The sequence below is a fragment of the Gouania willdenowi genome, chromosome 16 (genome assembly GCF_900634775.1).
Source record: "Gouania willdenowi chromosome 16, fGouWil2.1, whole genome shotgun sequence".
NCBI lineage: Eukaryota > Metazoa > Chordata > Actinopteri > Blenniiformes > Gobiesocidae > Gouania > Gouania willdenowi.
Genome location: NC_041059.1, coordinates 21,082,824 through 21,103,814, shown reverse-complemented (window position 1 = coordinate 21,103,814; position 20,991 = coordinate 21,082,824). Strand labels below are relative to the sequence as shown.

The 20,991-nt window shown below is 36.5% G+C and overlaps 1 protein-coding gene across 3 annotated transcripts in view; it reads left to right on the top strand.

The window, feature by feature from the left end:
* adcy2a (adenylate cyclase 2a) overlaps positions 1-20,991 on the top strand; it is a 60,010-nt gene that overhangs the window by 28,734 nt on the left and 10,285 nt on the right. For 2 of the 3 annotated variants that reach the window (XR_003675840.1, XM_028471336.1), the window contains exons 4-18: positions 6,351-6,500; positions 11,191-11,339; positions 11,459-11,570; positions 12,572-12,699; positions 12,845-13,003; positions 15,035-15,167; positions 15,241-15,417; positions 15,508-15,551; positions 15,648-15,728; positions 15,836-15,905; positions 16,110-16,207; positions 16,350-16,434; positions 18,598-18,747; positions 20,410-20,529; positions 20,620-20,804. Coding sequence is in view for 2 of the 3 variants with exons in the window: in XM_028471336.1 (XP_028327137.1) it covers positions 6,351-6,500; positions 11,191-11,339; positions 11,459-11,570; positions 12,572-12,699; positions 12,845-13,003; positions 15,035-15,167; positions 15,241-15,417; positions 15,508-15,551; positions 15,648-15,728; positions 15,836-15,905; positions 16,110-16,207; positions 16,350-16,434; positions 18,598-18,747; positions 20,410-20,529; positions 20,620-20,804 (1,841 nt within the window). In the remaining variant the exon portion in view is untranslated. The remainder of the gene's footprint in view (positions 1-6,350; positions 6,501-11,190; positions 11,340-11,458; positions 11,571-12,571; positions 12,700-12,844; positions 13,004-15,034; positions 15,168-15,240; positions 15,418-15,507; positions 15,552-15,647; positions 15,729-15,835; positions 15,906-16,109; positions 16,208-16,349; positions 16,435-18,597; positions 18,748-20,409; positions 20,530-20,619; positions 20,805-20,991) is intronic. The other variant, XM_028471337.1, reaches the window with a different exon arrangement.

Sequence of the window (20,991 nt, the reverse complement as noted above, 5' to 3'; positions counted from 1 at the left end):
CCCCTAGGGGTACGTGAGCACATTACAGGGGGGGTGTGAAAAAAAATAAGAATTTATTTCCAAGATAATAAAAAATTTTCTATTATATTGATTTCATAAGTCCGTCAATAAAATGGTACGTGTGCACAATGACTTGTTTTTAAAGTTTAAATTCCTGTTTAAAGGGGACATATTCAAAGAAGTTCCTTTTGTGGTAAATATCATAAAACTTATATATAACACAGGCGGGTTAATTATTTGTTTTGTATTAACTTATTATTTATATTTATTCTTATTTGTTTCTTATTTCAACTTTATTTTCTTTAATAACAATATAATCATAATATATTAGTATTATTAATACAAATGTTTACTATAATATTATTTCTTATATTTATAATTGTAATTGCCTTGAAGGCAACAACATTTTTTTTTTTGTTAATTTTAGTTAAATAAGAATATAATGCCTGAATATTAATTGTTCAATTTAAGGAAATGAAATAAAATGACTGTTGAATATTCAGTTGTGTTATGTTCTACGTTTGGAGAATCGTGAACACGTATATGAGTGAGGGGGTACTCATGGGGTTCACAAGACAAGAAAGGTTGGGAACCACTGAATTACAGTAAATAATGCTTGGTCCGATACTGATCTCTGTATGTTGGAGTTGTGGTAAGGCTTGTGAGTGAGTCCTGAATGAATCCAAACGTTTAGAAGTTTTTGTCATGATCAGCATGTGTTGATATAATAAATAGTCACATTTTTGTAAATTAAAAAGTTAAGAACACCTGTCAACATTAAACACAGTTAACACTGATTCTCTGGTTAAGCACATCATTTGTAATGAAAGTGAAATGACTACAATGTGTAAATATGTTGGTAAAAAACATTTATTCATCTATTTGAAAGAATCATAGAAAATCCCAATAGGAAGTTCTCCAGGCTTACTTTCTCTTGAGGTCACATTGAGGTTATAGTTCTTGTAATTAAGAACAAAATTAAATTTTGTTGCTTTCTGGGAAAGCAGTTAGCCATGAAGGCTAAATATAATTTTAGTGTCAGTAGAAATTGCTGTATTTGCAGTTTCTGATGCCAAAAATCAGAAAAGCTGATTGAAGAAAAGCACTCCAGCTATCTTGGCAGTTGCGATGGTGTCCGGTATGATCGAAGAAAACTGCTTGTGTCAGCAGAGGCAGCAAATTGAACTTTACTGGCTTTTTTTTTTTTTTTTTTTTTTTTTTTGCTCAATAAAAATAGGAATAGAACCATCTCTGAGTATCAGCACTCTAGACACCTACCTGTTTCAGATAAATATACTCTTTTCATGACATGATCGTTGTCAAAATAAAACATATAATTTATGGATGTCTATTCAAAGGTGTTTTCACTCTTCTTTTGTCCTTGCTTTCAGTCATTTTGTGCTCTTACCAGTATCTGAACCCTTTTCTCTGCACACACGGCCTGCTGAGAAAACAAGTTCACAATGTTTAGTCAGTTTTCCTTTAAAACAAATTATCAAAAAGAAAACCAGCTTTCTGGCTATGTATTTTCATATGGTAAGTAGCAGGTGTATGTCATATTTTTGTGTTTATTTTATCATGTCTGCATTTGTCACTATAGGTTGACATTATACTTGCAATGTTTTCCTTATACCACTTTAACTATGTGTGTTTTTATCCTGCAAAAAAAAAGGACCTTTTTTATATTGACTTTCACCTTCCACTCCACCTTATTTCAAATTTATGTTTAGTGAAGGCATTCATACAGTATATAAAAAACTCTTCCTCACCCACCACTGGCGGTCTCTTTTTCCTTCAAGCTCGGGTCCTCTACCAGAGGCCTGGGTGCTTGAGGGTTCTGCGCAGAATCTTTGCTGTTCCTGCACTTTTCTGGACTGCTGTAGCTACTCTTTCAGTTTGGGGGTCACTGCTCCGAGTGCCCTGACGACCACGGGCACCAATGATGCCTTCACCCTCCAGGCCTTCTCCAGCTCTTCTCTGAGCCCCTGGTATTCTTCTAGTTTCTCATGTTCCTTTTTCCTCCACAATGTCCGGTTGGTTCGCCATTACCATTCTGTCCGCCTGTATCTGGAAGTCCCACATGATCTTAGCTTAGTCATTCTCTACCTTTGGAGGTGTTTCCCACTTTGACCTTGGGGTTTCCAGCCCATACTCTGCACAGATGTTCCTGTACACTATACCAGTCACTTGGTTATGGCGCTCCATGTAAGCTTTCCCTGCCACCATCTTACACCCTGCCATTATGTGCTGGATTGTCTCATTGGCCTCTTTGCACAGTCTACACCTGGGGTCTTGTCTGATGTGGTAGATCTGGGACTCTATTGCTCTGGTGCTCAAGGCCTGCTCCTGTGCAGCCATGATGAGTGCCTCTGTGCTGTCCTTTAGTCCAGCTCTGTCTAGCCATTGGTACGAGTTCCTGATATCTGCCACTTTAGTTATGTTTCGGTGGTACATCAGGCTTGTCCTCCCATGACGGAACCTCCGGTACCTCATCTTCTGTTCCTCATTGACTGAGACATTCACTGAGCACGTCATCTGTTGGAACCTTGTCCTTGATGTACGTATGGATCTTGGATGTTTCATCCTGGATAGTGGCTCTCACGCTCACTAGACCTCGGCCTCCTTCCTTACGGCTAGCGTACAGTCTCAGGGTGCTGGATTTGGAGTAGAACCCTCCGTGAATGGTTAGGAGCTTTCGTGTCTTAATATCTGTGGTCTCATTATTCCTGCAGGGTATCTGATTACTGGCAGGGCGTAGCTGTTTATTGACCAGGACTTGTTCTTCCCATTGAGCTGGCTTCTTAGGACATGCCTTACTCGTTGGAGGTATTTGGCTGTAGACGCTTTCCTAGTCAAAAAATCTCAATCAAAATCCAATGGCACAGATTTACTTCCATAACCAATGCAAAACATTGATTTGAAAATTATTAAGTCCATGTCAATTAAAAAAAAAAAAACTCATTTAGGTCTCACCTATTAAAACATTTAATAAAGTCAGTTTAACTATTTTATCTATTTTTCTTCTAAATTTAAACTAAAATGTTATTTAGTAAATATTATTGGGAGGAAAAAAGAAGAAAAAGAACTACTAAGAACTATTTATTTGTGGAAAAGATGTAACAGAGAGGGCAGTGTTAAATCTAAAGCTAAACATAAGACTAAAGGGGTTAGGGAGGACAGGACAAAGAAGGATGACAGTGAACAGAGGGAGTAGATGTGTCTCTTAGTGTAACAGAGCTACACTACGTCATGTCACTGATAATAGATAAAACATTTTTCTGTGTCAGCCTCTGTTGTGCATCAGCTTCATGATTCATCTGACAATTTGAGTCAGTTTGTTTCTCTCCTGTTCGGATAGGAAAGGGAACCATGAAGGAAAACAATTACACAGGCTCATCAAAAGCTCAACAGAACAACGTGTAGATGTTTTCACTTATTGAAGGATGATAGTTTTCTCAAGCAAAACAAGTGCTGATGTCTGCTTTTTTAGGATTGCCTCACAGTTTTCTTCAAAGTTAAGTTTGTACAGAAACACAACTGTGTAGAAAACAGGGTTGGGGTCAATTATAATTGTAATCGTGTAATTGATAATTCAACATAATTACTGCATAATCATAATTATAATTACAATTTTAAAAATCTGTTTTTGTTTAAATTGTAATTGAGTTTAGACAATTGACGTAATTGTAATTCCCATGAAAATTCCATAAAAAATGTCAATCACAATTTAACGCAAAACTGGGGAACCATGTTACAGTTCTATGTACAGCTATGTACAAAATATGTTTCATATCAAGGTTTCCCACATTTTAACATTTAAAAAATAATTGAAGGCTCTAAGAGTATAGTGACACAGAAAAGGCTCAGATATCCACACCAGAAATATTAAAACCTATATATTCATTGATTAGGAAGCCTAACAATGTAACCAATATAGAAATAGAAATTAGATGATAGATATTTGTTTTTAGTGTATTTACGACCCGTTATCATAAGAAATGCTAACAGAAAGCTAACACAAGAGAAAGGATAGCTTTTATCAGGTTATTTATTTCAGGCTCAGTAATTGTGATTAATTGTAATTGAACTTTAGTAATTGAGAGTGTTATTGTAATTGGCTTTCTGAGGATTAAAAAAAAAGTATATATATATTGTAATTTAAGTGTAATTGGGGAAAAATGCAGGTCACCGTAATCATAATTGAATTGTAATTGAACATGGTTAATTAAAGATGTAATTGTAACTGAAAAATGCAATTGACCTGAACCCTGCTAGAGAACAAGCTTCTCGTAAAAAGCTTAGGTCATGAAATTCATTGCTGCATTGTAATGAAAGATTACTTATGGTGAGGTATGCACATTATCTATTTAAAAACCCATCTAGTTTTGTTTTGCTTAACGAATTATGCTTGTAGAATAAATAATAGTTATTTTTTTTGAAAAGGTCACATGGCTCTTTCAAAGCTTTTGTCGAGGAGGAATATGTGGGATTAAAGGTCACTGTTGTGCTGGAAGGAAGCAAAACAAGAAAGAGACAAAGTGAAAATGATGCAAGAGAGCGACCTAATGTAGAAAAACAAAATACTATCTATAAGATTGTCTAGAAGCAGGCCAGAGGGTTGAATATCTTTAAGGGATGAATACAAGAGGACTTTAAAATTGTCAGTCAACAACATTCAATTCAAGGTTATTGAGTCTCGTGGGTCTTTATGTATGCGCTCGTGGCAAAATCTCTGAGCTGCATCCTCTCATAATCATTTCAATAATAATACCTTTATGAGTTATGCATGAGATACGCAAGGAAATTGAACCATTTTCCAAAATGTGTCTCATAGGTTGTAATTGGCACTTAGTAGTGTAGCTTGGAGTGTCGCGATCAGTTTGAAGAGGGACTCGTACCCCGATGGCAGCTCATCAAAGGGGGGTTATTGTTGTTTTTTATAGGACATACAGTATTTTATTTGTTGAATTTCACATATTCTACAATGGTGCAAACGCACATAGGCTTATAGTCATGTGTTATTGATTTATTTTGATTTCAATAATATTTCATTATTATTATACAACCCTCATCTGATCAAACATCAAAACTTGTATGTGGATTTTAAGTTATTTTAGGAACGTGGTTAAATATGTTTAAATAAAACGTTTGATAAAGCCAGAAGTATTTTGGCCATAATGTTATCATTTATATGACAAAGGCCTGCAAACCTGAATATTGCTATCACGATTGGGGTCAATTACATTCTTCAGTTACAATTACATTTTCAATTACCCATGTTCAATTACGACCAAGATTTTTTCCAATTATAATTATTTATTTTTTTCCTCTGAAAGTCAGTTACAACTAGATTAAGTTTTTTTAAATGGTAAAATGTGGGAAAGCTTGATATGAAACACATTTTAATAATTATTACTGTAACTAAATATGTGTAGAACTGTACAATGAACTGTAACATGGTCCCCCAGTTTTGAGGTAAATTCTAATTGACATTTTCTGTAGATTTTTCATGGCAATTGCAAATACAAAGTCAATTATCTAAACTCAATTACAATTTAATTACAATTACAACAGCAATATATTTTTACAATTACAATTATGCCAATTGTAATTCATTATCAATCACGCAATCACAATTATAATTGACCCCAAGCCTTTTTTTTCACGTAGCTGACGAACACTACAAAGCCTCATAGCATACGTCCATGTAACTACAAATAAAATGACTTGACAAGACAAATTAGCTTCACAATCCTTGAATTAGACTAAATTACACCTAAATTAAAAAGAACACAGTAAATTGGGTTCAATTTAATTTAGTAATTTAATTTAGGTGTATTATTTTGTAAGTCCATGGTTTTAGCAGTAAACAGAATTTCATGTCCTTGAAATATTCGCATGCGGTGCTTGATGATAGGTCACTAATTAAATCCCAGCATGGCTTCTCTGTATTTATCCTGATCTTTTAATAATGAATTGAAGGAAAATGGGCTTCATTGTGAGCAAAGAACCTGAACCTTTAAAACCATTCCTTTATGAGTAAATAGATTCCTTGATTGTTCAGGGAATTTTCAATTTAGATTTATGATAAATGATGCCATGTTATTTTAGCCTTTGTGGTTTTTGCTGCTGTTGTTTTTTTTTTGTTTTGTTTTTTAACCAGCGTTGTTTTATAGTAACTACCAGCTAAATGAACCAGAACCTGAATCATTTAACTGCAGAACATTCTATTGGACCTAAAAATCCAGGAAAAACATTAACCTTTCATCATAAAATGCATGACTACAAGCTTTTTATTCTCTTCTACAGTGCTACTCACCAGGAACTGTGTGACTTTTGTTTATGCACAGATTTTAGCCAACGTTATCATCTTCCTGTGCGGCAACATGGCCGGGGCGTATCACAAGCATCTGATGGAGCTGGCACTCAAGCAGACGTACGAGGATACATGCAACTGCATCAAGTCCCCGATTAAACTGGAGTTTGAAAAGAGACAACAGGTGAAGATCACTCCACACTGCCTTTAAAGCCACATTACAGAGACATAATTTAGAAAATTATCAGATATACATTTTTAGCCTATATGCACCCATTTCATACATAGTAATTCAGAGGTGTAAAAACAACTGTTACATTCTACTCAAGTAGAAGTACTGTTACTTGAATAACGTACTCTAGTACAAGTAAAAAGTAGCTTAATTAAATAGGAGTCAAAGTAAAAGTTATTTGTTACTTTCACACCCACATTTATTTTTGGTAAAAAAAAATTGGCAGTGGCTATCCGTACGTTGCCGTATCAATATACTGACATTCTATCCATACGCAGCGCCCTTCATTGCCTAGTTAAGATCACGTGACTAAGACTAAACCTAACCATAAACCTAACCCAAACCCTAAAAAAATGTTGAGATACAGGGTTATAACCTAACCCAAACCCTAAGACGCTACGTACGTGTACTTTGGTAAATGTACCAATAGCACCGGGTAGGGATGTAACGATTCACTCAACTCCCGATACGGTTCGATTCATGATACTGGGTTCGCGATACGATTTTCTCACAATTTATTTTACAAAATGGGACTGTAGACAAATGATGACTGAAAAAATTCTTTTATTTTTTGGGGGAAAAAAAACTAGAAAATACTGTACTATTTTCCTTTTATATTTCATTGTCAAAATAATCCCTTGATAAACTATTCAAAACAATGCAATTTAACTAAAAATAAATATTGAATGAAATAAATAAAGGAATAATACAAATGAAGAAGAAACCTATTAATTTAAATTCTGGTTCCATAGTAAACAATGCAAAACTACATAATAGTTCCTTTTCTTTTTAAAAGTGCAACTGAAAATTTATTTTGTGCCTTAACAATTGGACTTTAAAAAAAAAACATTCTGCACTGTATTTACGTCAGATATTTATTTGGACCAGCAGAGGGAGCTGGTAACCCAGTGGTCGGTTGGCATGCAGCCTATCTAGCAGTGAAGAAGAGATGCTATGCACTAGGAGACAGAGCTTTTGAAAAACGTGACTTTTAGAGATATTCACTTAATATTACAGATATTCTCGGTGCTAAAGGGGTAAAGAATCATTTATGAACATGTTTAAGAGTAGAAGGCGACCAGAAAGAAAGTAGTAGCAGATTCCGCCCGCCGCCTACACTTTTGGACGAGAAGGATAAATATCTAGTGCCCTCTGCTGTTTAAAAAAAAGTACTGCGATTCAATTTTCAGAGCATCGATGTGAACCGTAATACCTATGGATCGATTTTTAACTGCCTTACGATTAATCATTACATCCCTTGCTCCCTAGGTTGGTTGTCCGTATGGCAACCGACCGTGTAATTCTTTAGACACTTTCTAAAGAATTACCCAATTTTTTTATTACTATTAAAAAGACACCAAATGATCCAAAAAGCTGCCAAATTATGTAAAAACCAGGCTGAACGCCCCAATCTAACAAAAAAAACCAAAACAGTAGGACACTCATAGGCAGCGGGGCCGTGTGACATCATCAACCATGTGACTTGAAGGTTGAGGAACGCAGGCTGTAAAACTGTAAAGTTGTCCCATTTTCAAAAGGCTTTGTTAGACAATTACAAGTAAAAAGTAGGTAAGTTAAATAATACTCAAAGTAAAAGTAACTAGTTACGTCCCCCCCCCCCCCCCCCCCCCCCCCCACACCACACACACTCACACACACATTTACTTTTGGTAATAAATCTTGCCACAATTCTTTTTTAATAAACACAATTATTAGGCTCCAAGTATAGCTCCATTTAAGAACTGTGACAATAACCAGCATCCGATGCTGTTTTGGTGCCTTGCATTACGTTTAATCTGATTGGTAGTATATGATGTGATGCGTCTGACTGTTGTCTGGTCATTTCATTTTTTTTAATTTCACAATATCCATTGATGATTTTTAGACAAAAATGGTAATTCACTCAGTAACGATAGGGTGTCGAAATGTCAAAAATTACTTTACTTCTTTTAAAGCGTACTTAAGTACAAGTACAACTACTGATTTAGAAATATACTAGGAAAAACAACAACATAAAAACAACTCAATTACAGTAATGTCAGTACTTGTATAATCTTTTACTTTCACCTCTGCAGTAATTACTGTTCATTGTCTTTTTAGTCCTTAATGATTGTATTTTTTTGGAAGTGTAAATCTGACTTCTAGACTGTGATTGCAGGATTTTTCACTTCATTTGCTTCAGGACTGAATGTTCTGCTAAAGAGTTTTTACATAATTAATCAAGTTACCACAAATTGGTGCTCCCGATTTCCAGCAGTGCAACTTTATGGGAGAAATTAGCTAAGGTGTTGATTAGCGCTCACTGATGTAGGACGCAGCCAACATAACAAACAGCTGCGTTTCAGCTTTGGGAAAGTTTTATTTTTTTAGTCAGGTAAGCATGTATCCAGCAGTTGTTGTGAAAGATTTAGGCCTTTAGTTGAGCTGGTTATCCCCGCGCTAGTCAAGCTTGTGCTGCTAGTATCAGTGTAGGGTGTAGATGTGTTGGGTGGAGCTTGTTACTGTAACCCTGGAGTGCTGCTGCTGCTTTGACAGATGGTGGGAACTGTGCACACACACACACACGTACTTCACTCAGGCGCATTCACAACACATGCTTTTATACAAAGTGTTCCACAGTGACATAAAGTAAGTGTATGCGTTTTTGGTCTAGCCCAACAAAAGCTAAACACATAGTCAATAACAGCTATCATAAACCTCTATTTAATATAGAAAAAGCATTTGTGGAATGAAGAGGTCCATGAGAAATACCTTAAGGATTTATTTGAATTTCATTTTATACTTTGGTAACACTTTAATTGAAGTTTTATACATAAAGGCTGACATTACGCTGTCATTATTATGACATGACACCTGCCATTAGCATGAATAAGGTGTCATGAAGGCTGCCATTAAGTGTTGCTTGTAACCCTAACCCTTCATTATCCTAACCATTACCTTACAGGACATTTTTTAATTGGATGATTCCAAATACAGCAGATAAAAGGAATATTTTATCACCACATATCACCATCCGAGCTATCCCGCCCACCGGCTGGAACAGCACTGCGGTTGGAGTAGTCATAGGTGCGCTTTGAAGAATCCTCCGTCCTCCACAAATGAAGACAAGGGAATTTTAGGACGCATCCCGCAACAAACCTTCCCCACTTTCTTCTGTCCCTTGGAAGACAACCTGGAACCCCCACCGACACCGCATATATACTGATACAATATCACAAACCTTTTTGATGAGTGACACAAGGAAGAGGGGAACACGAATAACAAGCATCAGCCCTTGCCTGCCTTTGATTCCTTATTTAACTGGGTGAGGCTCATAACTCCCCGAGGGGTCTCATTGAGAAAACACATTCCCCTACCTAACCCTAACCCCTAACCCCTAACTTTTCGTTACACTAACCCCTAACCCTAACCTTAACCCTTACCCCTTACCCCTAACCCTTTGTTTCCCTAACCTTAACCCTTACCCCTTACCCCTAACCCTTTGTTTCCCTAACCTTAACCCTTACCCTTACCCCTAGAGTCAAAAAAGTAATATAAAGCTCCATTTGACTGGAACATTCTCCCATTATCGATCCGCTCTCTAACCTCTCTGTCTCTGTTTAAAAATGCTCTTATCCTCCATCTCCAGAATATCTGTCAGTGTTTTTGATTATAGGCTATGTAACCTAAACCTTTTTTATTCATTTAATCTAATGAAAGTTTTTACTATCATTAGATAGCTACTATTAATGATATCACTATAATTACTTATTTATTTTTGTATCAAATATTTACTGTTTTAATCAACTGTTAAATGTATACTGTGTGTGTGGGTGTGTATGTGTGTGTGTAAATCTATATTTTGTTGTATTTATTATTTTTGAAATATTGAATACTTGTATTGTCTGCTCTGCTGTATCTGTCATTTTATGTAAGTTGAGGACCCCCTCGAAAACGAGATGTTCCATCTCAAGGGGCATATCCTCCAATAAATACATTTGAAATTTACCCCTAACCCTTTGTTACCCTAACCCTTAACCCTAACACTACCTAACCCTAACCCTTGTTTTAACCATAACCCCGCTAGATCCCACCGCCTTACCCAGAAAAATGCCAACATAGCTCCAAAGGTGTCATAATTTAACAAGATGAGTCATAATTTATTGAACGACACTTAATGACAGCTTAATGACGCGGTATTCATGCTAATGACAGGTAATGACAGCGTAACGTCAGCCTTATATATAAAACTTCAAGTAGAGTGTTATTAAAACTTTTTTGAGCCACTCCTGGAAAAGTAGGTACAGCTAAAAGGTTTAGACAAGCTAAATGTGCTTAGCACTAAAATTGAATCCCTCTTATTCATGTTTACCTTAATATTCGGGGAAGCTAGTGTGACACATCTAAGTGTTTAATGGAGCTTTTCTCTGCTCTTGTGGCTTAAACGAATGAAAGCAGCATAGTAGGGAATGATTTCTGGCCTCCTGCCCCCTAAGATAAGTCTATAATAGAATTGTGCACCAAATTGTGGAAAACATGAACATTTTGATTAAAACTCACCCATTTCCGATTATCTTTTCTTTCTTTTTTTTTCTCTACTTGTCTGCACATGCTGTCAAAGGTCAACATTGCAAGAAGATTATCTTTTCCTTCTAACCAACAGGAGCGTCTTTTGTTGTCTCTGCTGCCCGCTCACATCGCCCGTGTGATGAAAGCTGAGATCATCCAGAGATTGAAGGGACCAAACTTTGGCCAAATGGAGAACACAAACAATTTTCACAATCTATACGTCCAGAGACACACCAACGTCAGGCATGCGCTTCTCATTTCCTGTTTGTATAAAGAAAAAATGCAGTACAATGTTGGCTTTCATGTGTTTCTTTTCCTTCAACCATATCTTTACTAAAGTGTTTTTTTTCCCCTCCCTCTAGTATACTTTATGCTGACATAGTGGGATTTACACAGCTGGCCACTGACTGCTCACCTGGAGAGCTGGTACATACGCTGAATGAGCTGTTTGGCAAATTTGATCAAATTGCTAAGGTAAACATTCATATTGTGTTCAAATGAAGAAGTACAACCACAGCTTGGCACAAAGTGTAATGGCATGCAATCCTTCCTGTATGCTGACTATTCTCTCTGACTAAATCTGTGTTTATGTCCTTTATTAAATACAACAATTCTATTAATGTTTTGGAAGGTCAAAATAGCTGGTGAATAACATTGATGATCATAATTTGATGTAACAAAATCTGCAGTGGTTAATGAAATGAATTTAAATGAATGGATTTGTTCAAAGCTGGAGGTGTAAATACATTCAGTTTATTCTGTTACAATTCCATGTATTGATGTGAAAATTGATTTCTTTTCACAAAGACAAGAAAAACATGTATAATGTGAACCGTGTTGATGTCAAAGGTTTTGGCTTGTTAAAGGCCAGTCTGGTAATACCACAAATATGACTTACTGTATTTTGAAAAAGAACAAAGATAACCATTGACACAAAGTGCTCAACAATTCTAACTGGTAGTTTTAGAAAACTTCAGTGTTAATATGATTTCATGGCATTAATATTCAAACATGCTATGAATTTGTAGACAAGTACTGTGGCTCCGACACTGTTACATCTGACTGAGGTTTCTAAGAACGGTTGTTTTTGTGCCTCTTTAAATACATTATGTGTCTGACTGGCAGACTGCAAACTCAGTTACCCTTTGGGGATGTACAATCTTCCTTGAATTGAATTTTGTCTATGAGTGATACAAATTGCTTCTCCAAGTCTTTTCCACCAAAGGGAATGTCAGCACTAAAGTAAGATGTGCTGAAATTAGTATACAGTTTTTAATGCATGAAAGCTTACTGTGAAGCATTTGTCTTGATTTACCATAAAATTGAACCGTCCAGGGCCTTCTCCAGCTGAATTTATCATCAGTTGAACACCTTTCTTATGTGTGGCTATTGAGGGATCACTTATAACATTTACCAATGAGTGATTGTGTCTTTAAATAATTAATGACCATTGGGTTTACCTTTTGTTTTGGCAGGAAAATGAATGTATGCGGATCAAAATCCTTGGTGATTGTTATTACTGTGTTTCTGGCCTGCCGGAGTCACTGCCAAATCATGCAAAAAACTGTGTGAAAATGGGTTTGGACATGTGTGAAGCCATCAAGTGAGTCCGGGTCTCATTTTCTGTGTCTTATTGTAGCATTGATGTGTGGAAAAAGGGCCCTATATGGTCATAATCTGGTTAAATATTGGTTATATATGTCAAATTTGTTCCAAATTGACACAAATTCTATTTGGATGCCTTGCAGGAAGGTACGAGATGCCACTGGGGTTGATATCAACATGCGTGTTGGAGTCCATTCGGGCAACGTGTTGTGTGGGGTGATAGGACTTCAAAAGTGGCAGTATGATGTGTGGTCACATGATGTCACACTGGCAAACCACATGGAAGCAGGAGGTGTCCCAGGGTGAGCACAAAGACTATTGCCAAAAATAAGCAACATTTAATGTGATTCTTATGCTTCTGGTTATTGTAAAATAATATTTTAGAGAAAGTTTCAGAACATGTCCTTCTGGTTTTAAATGTGTCTTCAACCCAAATTGTATTCTGGTGCGGTTATTTTGGCCATTTTTGTTTCCACAATTGATTCAATTGTTTTTTTTTTTTTTTTTTGCTTAGTTAGGGTTCAAACAACCCATAAATATTGTGGTTCAATTTTTCCCACCCCTTGATCCTATTTTATGTCACACTTGTCTTGTATACATTAATTTTATGCATGGTATAGAAATGACTCTCAGGCCTGTGGAAATTATATAATAGCTATTAATTTGTTGGTTTCAAAGTGTTGAGAAAAACACAATTTGAGACAAATATATATCCATCACAGCATTCGTTAATTGAAAACAATAGAAAACTTCATATTTTCATGCCAGTGGCTCTTTAGGAATTGGAGTCGAAGACCCCTGATCTCAAACTAGAGCTACATTCAGAGCTTAATTTGGGCCGGATCTTGCCGAAGCATGATCCGGCACCTTCCAGATTTTGACCGGCACTTATTTGATTGGATCCAGAACCTCATTAAAAAATAAATAAATTGAAAAATTCCAACCCCTTTAAACTTTTAGGTGTTTAATTAAATTTTGAAGTAATATATTTGGACAGCGGTGTCTTTTTTTGAGTTAAAATCACTCGAAATTTCATTGTAAACACAAAATTGATTGTAGACAGAGCGCGAATGTGAGGAAGAGAGAGGAAAGTCAAGCCACGCCCCCATGCTATGAGGATGATTTTGCGCAAAAAAAAAGCTTCTCTGTCAGCGGTGAAGACAGTAGATAATAGCTAAAAAAGAGCTTTTTTAAGCCAATAAGTAAATCTAAGCTTGAGGTAAATTAGAGGTGATCTTGCGCTATCCTTGTTGCTGAAACATGACAGATTTTGAGAGAGTCAGAGACTGATGCCCTGTAAAGGGCGATTGTCCGTGCTTCTTTAACACTGATTGGTTGTTTGTGTTCACGTGATATTATTGGCCAATTTAGTTAGCAAAAGGCTTTTAAAAAAAGTTATTCTGTTACATTTTTGTCTCTCTCTTAGTGCTGGTGTAGTGTAGAATAAACCTACCGTGAAAGTTTCCTACGGTAGACAGCGGGCACCTGGCGAACTGCGCATGCGCGTCCATCATTTTGAAAAAAGGTAGCAACCTTTCTTTCAATTTTTAGGGTTAGGGTAAGGGTTTGGGTTTATCATAGTAGGAAAAATAAACGTAGCAAAATATTGTACGTATACGTGTACATTTTTACTACGTTATTAGTGTGCATGCGTCTGTAGGAGGCTTTCACGCGTAGGATTATTTTTCACTACACCGGAACACGATCCGGCGTTTGCCTGATGATTTACAAATTAAAGCTGGGGTACTTGATTTATTTTCTTTAATTATAATCATCATATTTTAGTATATCGTAAAAGTAATAATTTCTGAAAAAGTTATACATCTGCGTGCTGTCTGTGCCTTATAATTAAGTATTTAAGTTAATAAAACCCCAGAAGACAAAGTCTTGGCTGTCACCCCCTCCAGCTCCAATCACATGATTTAGTGAAAGGAGGGGTGAGCAGAGCCCACAAAGGAGCCTCCTCATTGGCGATATATGGTGAAGCGTGTGCACGGTGCAAACTTGTTTTCAGTCTTGGACTAACTTTGAATGCGCAAGTGGCTGTTTTCCTTCTAGACAAGTAATCTAATGTTCCATTTTCCTATATTTTGTGTGCATCTTTTTGCGTGGTGACGTGTTTTACCGGCAGTGCACGTTCAGCCCTCGTGCGCAATTTCGTGCACTTCCGTGGGAGGAGAAAACTGGGAGGGATTATCAGAGTGGGGGACGGGATTTACGGTTCCAATTCAGCCATGCCCCTCTGTCATGGTTCAAGAATCAGGTAGTGCGGCTTTAAGCACTGTCTACATCGCTTAGTGAAATGCACATGTGATTGAATCTATTGTTGCCAGGCGAGTACACATCACATCAGTGACACTGGAGCACCTGAACGGTTCCTATAAAGTGGAGGATGGAGAGGGACAAGAGAGAGACCCTTATCTAAAGGAACATGGGGTGCTCACCTATCTGGTCATTAACCCAAAGGTAGAATCATTTGTTCAGTGGTGATGCAGAGACCTCCGACTCTTTATAATAATTAAAATCACATGCTTCCCAGGTGGAGCGCTTGAGTCCACAGCATCATTACAGATCCAGAAACACTCCATACGGAACCAAAATGAGAGCCTCAGTCAGGATGACCCGCTACCTGGAATCGTGGGGAGCTGCCAAGCCCTTTGCCAACCTGCACCATCGAGACAGCATGACTAATGAGAACGGGAAGATCAACACTACTGTGAGAAATGTCTCCAACTCTTATTTAGTCATGTATGTATTGGACTTAAATGGACAATATGCAACTTTCTTCCTCCCTGTGTGTGTTTAGGATGTGCCGTTGGGTCAGTATCACTTTCAGAGGAGATCAGAAAGGTAAGCTCCTCCTTTTACAGCTCCAGAACAACCTATGAAACCACTGTTGGTTGATGTTAATCTACTGGTGCTGTTTGGCTTTATTTCACTTTCAAGGACAAAGTCCCAGAAGAAGCGATTTGAGGAGGAACTCAATGAAAGAATGATCAGGACATTTGATGGGATAAACTCACAAAAGTAAGTATAGATGGGATTGTTTCATTTCCTGCCCCAACTGATAAAGTATAGTCATATCAAAGAAAGCTGTTCCAGTCCTCTATTTCCTTTCTGTCTCATGCACCCAGGCAGTGGCTCAAGTCTGAGGACATTCAAAGAATATCCTTATTCTTTCACAACAAATCCTTAGAAAAGGAGGTAAGAAGCGTCATAATTGAACGTCTATGTGTGCGCTCGTATCAAACAGAGCGTATTGTCACTGTTGTCCTTCTGTCTGAACTCAGCATGACCTGAAATCCTGTGAAGTACACAGATTTGTGTTGTGTGGGAGTGTGAAATAAAAACCTTCTAAAGTGGGTGTTTATTTTTTTTAATCTCCTAACCATTGAAAAAATATTTTAGTACAGAGCAACAACCCTGCCGGCCTTCAAATACTACGTAACCTGCGCCTGCTTGATCTTTTTCTGCATTTTCATCGTGCAGATTCTTGTCCTGCCGAAGTAAGTGAGCATTTAATGGTAAATGTACTGAAATGATTACAATTCCGTATTTAGTGAATGTATATTCCTTTGTAAATATTAAAGTTCCGCTTTGTCATTGTTAGGATGTGATCCTTAAACTTTGTATTAAATCTTTTTTTAGGACAACTATCTTGGGAATATCATTTGGAATGGCCTTTCTAATCCTTTCCTTAATCCTGTTTATATGTTTTATGGGACATTTTTTGGTGAGTACTGTGTTTTGCAATTTCATATCAGTAATTTTTTCCAATTTATTTATTTTCCAATGCAAGGTTTTTTTCCTTCAAGATTTCTAAATAAGAAAAAAAAAACTCTTTAACACATGTTATACATCGAAGGATATAATTCAGATTAAACAGCAGTTCCTGTTGGATTAAGGTTCCTTTATTTTTTTCCAAAAAGCAATGAAGTTACTATCGAAGCATATACCACTCCTTATACAGAGCATTAAGTAATGTCTGGAAATGTTGCCTCCAAAGATTTGATTCGTAGAAAACAGTATAGTATTTTACATGCAAATGGATATTGAAAGCTTAAATAAAAGGTAAAAGAAACAAGTTGTATTCACACATTTTTTTTAGAAAAATCTATAAGCTGTTGGCCTGTGTTAACCTTTCTAGATATTGTGTGATCTCTGAGAGAAAACCCTTTTCTTGAATCTGAACTCTGCCCCCTATTTAATTCTCAAAAACAAAACACAACATTTGATGCCCAAAGTTTAGAAAGTGTCCTTCCATCCCACCCTTTGTCAGAGCTTGGTTTCTGCTTGTTTGTGCAGATCTCGTTTGCTAAATCATGACACCTTTGGAGCTATGTTGGCATTTTGTGGGTTTGATGGTGGGATCTAGTGGGGTTAGATAGGGTTAGGGTAATGAATAACACTTAGTGACAGTTGTAAACAACACCTTATTCGTGCTAATGAATGGTGTCATGTTATAATAACGACAGCTTAATGTCAGCCTTTATGTATAAAACTTTGAGTTTGTTGCAAAAAATGATGTGGCGTGTTTAAAGCGTGTTCATTGTTGGCCTGCCTACTAATTGTTGCAGGATATTGTAAGAGTTGAAAATATTAAAAATATGATAATCAACATTTGAAGATAGTATAGATTCAATTGAATTAAAAATGTAATGCTAATTGGATTTGATTGGACCAGGTAATTTATCATTGAATCTTTCACCAGCTCATTATATATAATATATATAAGTTTTTTTTTTTTATTATTTGGGCCTTACAATGTCAATGCCAAAGTTCCAGCAGAATTATCTTGTGCTAACTTAGCTATTTTTGGAATGTAAAGATGAAAAGATTCGGATGGCAGTATTGCAGATTGTTCATTAACTGAAGTTTAGTGATGGTGAGAAAGGCTGCAGGCATAAAATAAATAGCAGACATGCTTCATTCAGACTGCTCTGCGTCTGGCTGAGGCTACAGATGTATCTCACCTCCACTGTGGTACATGGTTCCTGACAGCACTTTAGGTTTCTGCTCGAGAAATAAATGCACTAAAAAAATCCAAGAAATGAAAATGATGGGCAGCAAGGTTTTCTCCACAGCATTCCCTTGTTTTAGCATGGAAAAATACCAGCTGCTTAACATAACCACATTTATATAGTTGTTTATCTAAGCTTAAACTGCAGCTTTGGGATGGATTGGATTATTGTATGCAAATGATTTGCTTTCAGAAGAGAAAAACTAACCCCACAGCACAGATTGTATACTTCTGAATCATAATTCAGCCTGCAAGTCTTAGTATATTAATTTGTAGTGTACATCAGCCAAACATTCAAATGTCACATCAACTCCGTCCTCGTGATTCACAGATATTGCTTTCAGACGATCACGCAAACGATTCAGGCTTTCATTGTCTTTCATTGTCTCGCCGTGGAACATATTAAAATGAAGGCATGGCAGCAAAGGAAAACCAATCTGCCCGCATACATGAATCTTGATGAATAAATAAATCTGTATAAATACATCGCAGAGGATGACATCATTCTCCAAAGATGTTTTGTTTGTTTTTAAACTCTTGGTTTTCTAGTGCTATTCCTGCACATATTGTGAAGTGCAGTATGCCTTTAATTTAATCTGTATAATTGCCTCTGGGTTGTGATTGGCAGAGAAAAAGCAATTAGGAGTCAGTAATGAATGTGTAAGCTTGTTATGTGTAGCTAAATCTGCATTAGAGTGAATGTCAGTGCTCGGAAAACATAAAAGGACTCATACAGTATATTTTAAAGCATTCATTCCTCTACTTCCTCTGCTTTTGGCACAAACTTTGCATCCCAGCTTCAATTCATCCAATATACAGTAAGTCATTTGGCTGATGCTTACATTCCTTTGTTTGTGTGTTGTTGTGTCCCTGCAGCACTGCAGTAAAAGCACCTCTGCTTCTTGGATGTGGCTGCTAAGGTCATCAGTCATTATTGCAAACAAGCCATGGCCGCGCATCACTCTCACCATGACAACCACAGCTCTAATACTGATAATGGCCGTCTTCAACATGGTAAGCATTTTTGTGCTGGTACTTCCCCTAGAAGGAAGCTTAGCATCCTTTAGGTCACATTTTCCATTAGTCACCATTACAAGTGAATGAAATGACTAAGTGATGTCACACAAATAAAAGAGTCTGTATGGGTTTTAAACTTGTACTACATCTTACTCACGTTTCCATTAGATAATAGGATAATTTGATTCACTGAAGTCCATAAAATGTCACTCATTGCTTTAAGGTTTATGATTTCTTATATTCAGGATAGTGGTTGTCAACTAAGTTTAAACTTATAGAGAATAGCCCATGAGAACAATAATTATTAATTACATTTCTTTTTTTCATGTATTTATTTAGCACAACTTAAAAAATAAAACCGCATTTAAGGTGCAAAGAGGGAAAGAAGCCCAAAAGGCTAACAAACAATCACTTGTCAGACAAAATGCGCAATTAATCTTTGATATATGAGGGAAACTAATACATAAAGTTCACAAAAATGAAAATCAAAAGACAAATGAAAATATTGAACAAAATATTACATATATATATATTACAAAATAGAAATACAAACTTAAAACATATATACATGTACGGGTACATACAGTATATATATACATACACATGCAAACATACATATTACACGTGCATTGTAATCATAGGTAATTTACATGAATTCTGTTTATTTCTCTTTTTTAATCTTAAAAGTATTACAACAAAGCCAACTTTAAATTCATTAAATTCTAGACTAAAGACTAAACACAAACTTAAAATGTAAAAGTAAAGTGATACACACAATCTTCAATTAGAATATGCAACACTGCACTGCAGGGGAAATCAGTGTCTTCAGCAGCAGTTTTTCCATCTTTTTTTAATTAACTCAAAAGTTAATTAAACTGTACATCTATGATTAACTTTTTATAAGTAGACAAACAATGTGCCTGAAAATAAACAGTCTTGTGTAGTGTTACTGTTGAGTGTGAAAAGCACTGCACAAATATACCCTTTTTCAAAGCTTTTCTACTAAAAAACTGTTTACTGACTTACTTTTGCTTCACAACCCAATATTTAAGAACATTAAGAGCATTCTTTGTGTTGTCATGTGCTTGCTTTATCAAATGCAAAGAAAGTGGGAGAAATACTACATTACATTACAAACCCTTTGACATATACACAAAGAAAAGTTGCATAATCTGCGCTATTGTAGCCTTGCTCTTCTCCATTGATCTCCACATGTAACTAATAGAGTTTTAATTTAATTGAGAAGGGACACAAAATGCAAAAGAATAAAGCCAAAGGTGGAATAATGACCTGAGGCTGAAAAAAAAAGCCGTGCAATAAAGCCCAGTGTCAGGACTCACTTGTTCAGACCTTCTCACCAATCGATTCTGAAGATTATAATCGTGTTTTATGTCTGACGTGGGTCAGTCGCTCGAGGCAGATGAAACCAATTTGCATCTCAGAGAGGCAGCCAATACTCATCCAACGGGTTTGCTTTAAAGGACGTTATTGAATGGATGTCACCGTTGGCCTCTTGTCTGACAAGATTACCTTTTCCCCCGACAAGTCACATGGAAACGAGCTCATCTTTTCATATGCAATCAGCAGACAGTCCTATGAATTTTAATCATCAAATGGAATGAAAGTAGTTCAATCAAAACAGACGATTTCTTTGAACAACTTTTCTTTCAGTTCTTTTTGGGAGACAATGCTGTGCCTCAAGATCCCGTTTACAATTCATCCAATGAAAGTCAGATTTACCAAAACAGGCAACAAGTCAACCCAAATGGCAAGAATAATTTCTACCTCCCTGTAAGTAATGATTACCATGACATTTAAAAAGGGTTATATTTGATTTGAACTTCTAAGTGACTTGTTTTTTGTTTTTTTTTTACTCTCCAGTATTTGATTTACAGTTGCATCTTGGGCCTGATTTCTTGCTCAGTGTTTCTCAGGATAAACTATGAGCTGAAGATGATAATCATGTTAGCAGCAGTGGTGGTCTACAATGTTATCATCCTGCAAACCCACGCCTCTCTGCTGGACGACTACAGCAGATTTCTTTATGAGACTGAAAGCTTGGACAGGTGGGTGATCGTCACTGAACAGACAATTATAAAGGAGGGATTGAAAGGGCCAATATGGGTAAATCCATTTACTTATCTCTGCTGCTCATTCCATAAATACATGTTCTTTACAAATGTGGCACTATTTAAAAGAAAAATAAACAGGCTTTCCAACGGAATAACATTATTGCCATGTAACATTGTTACA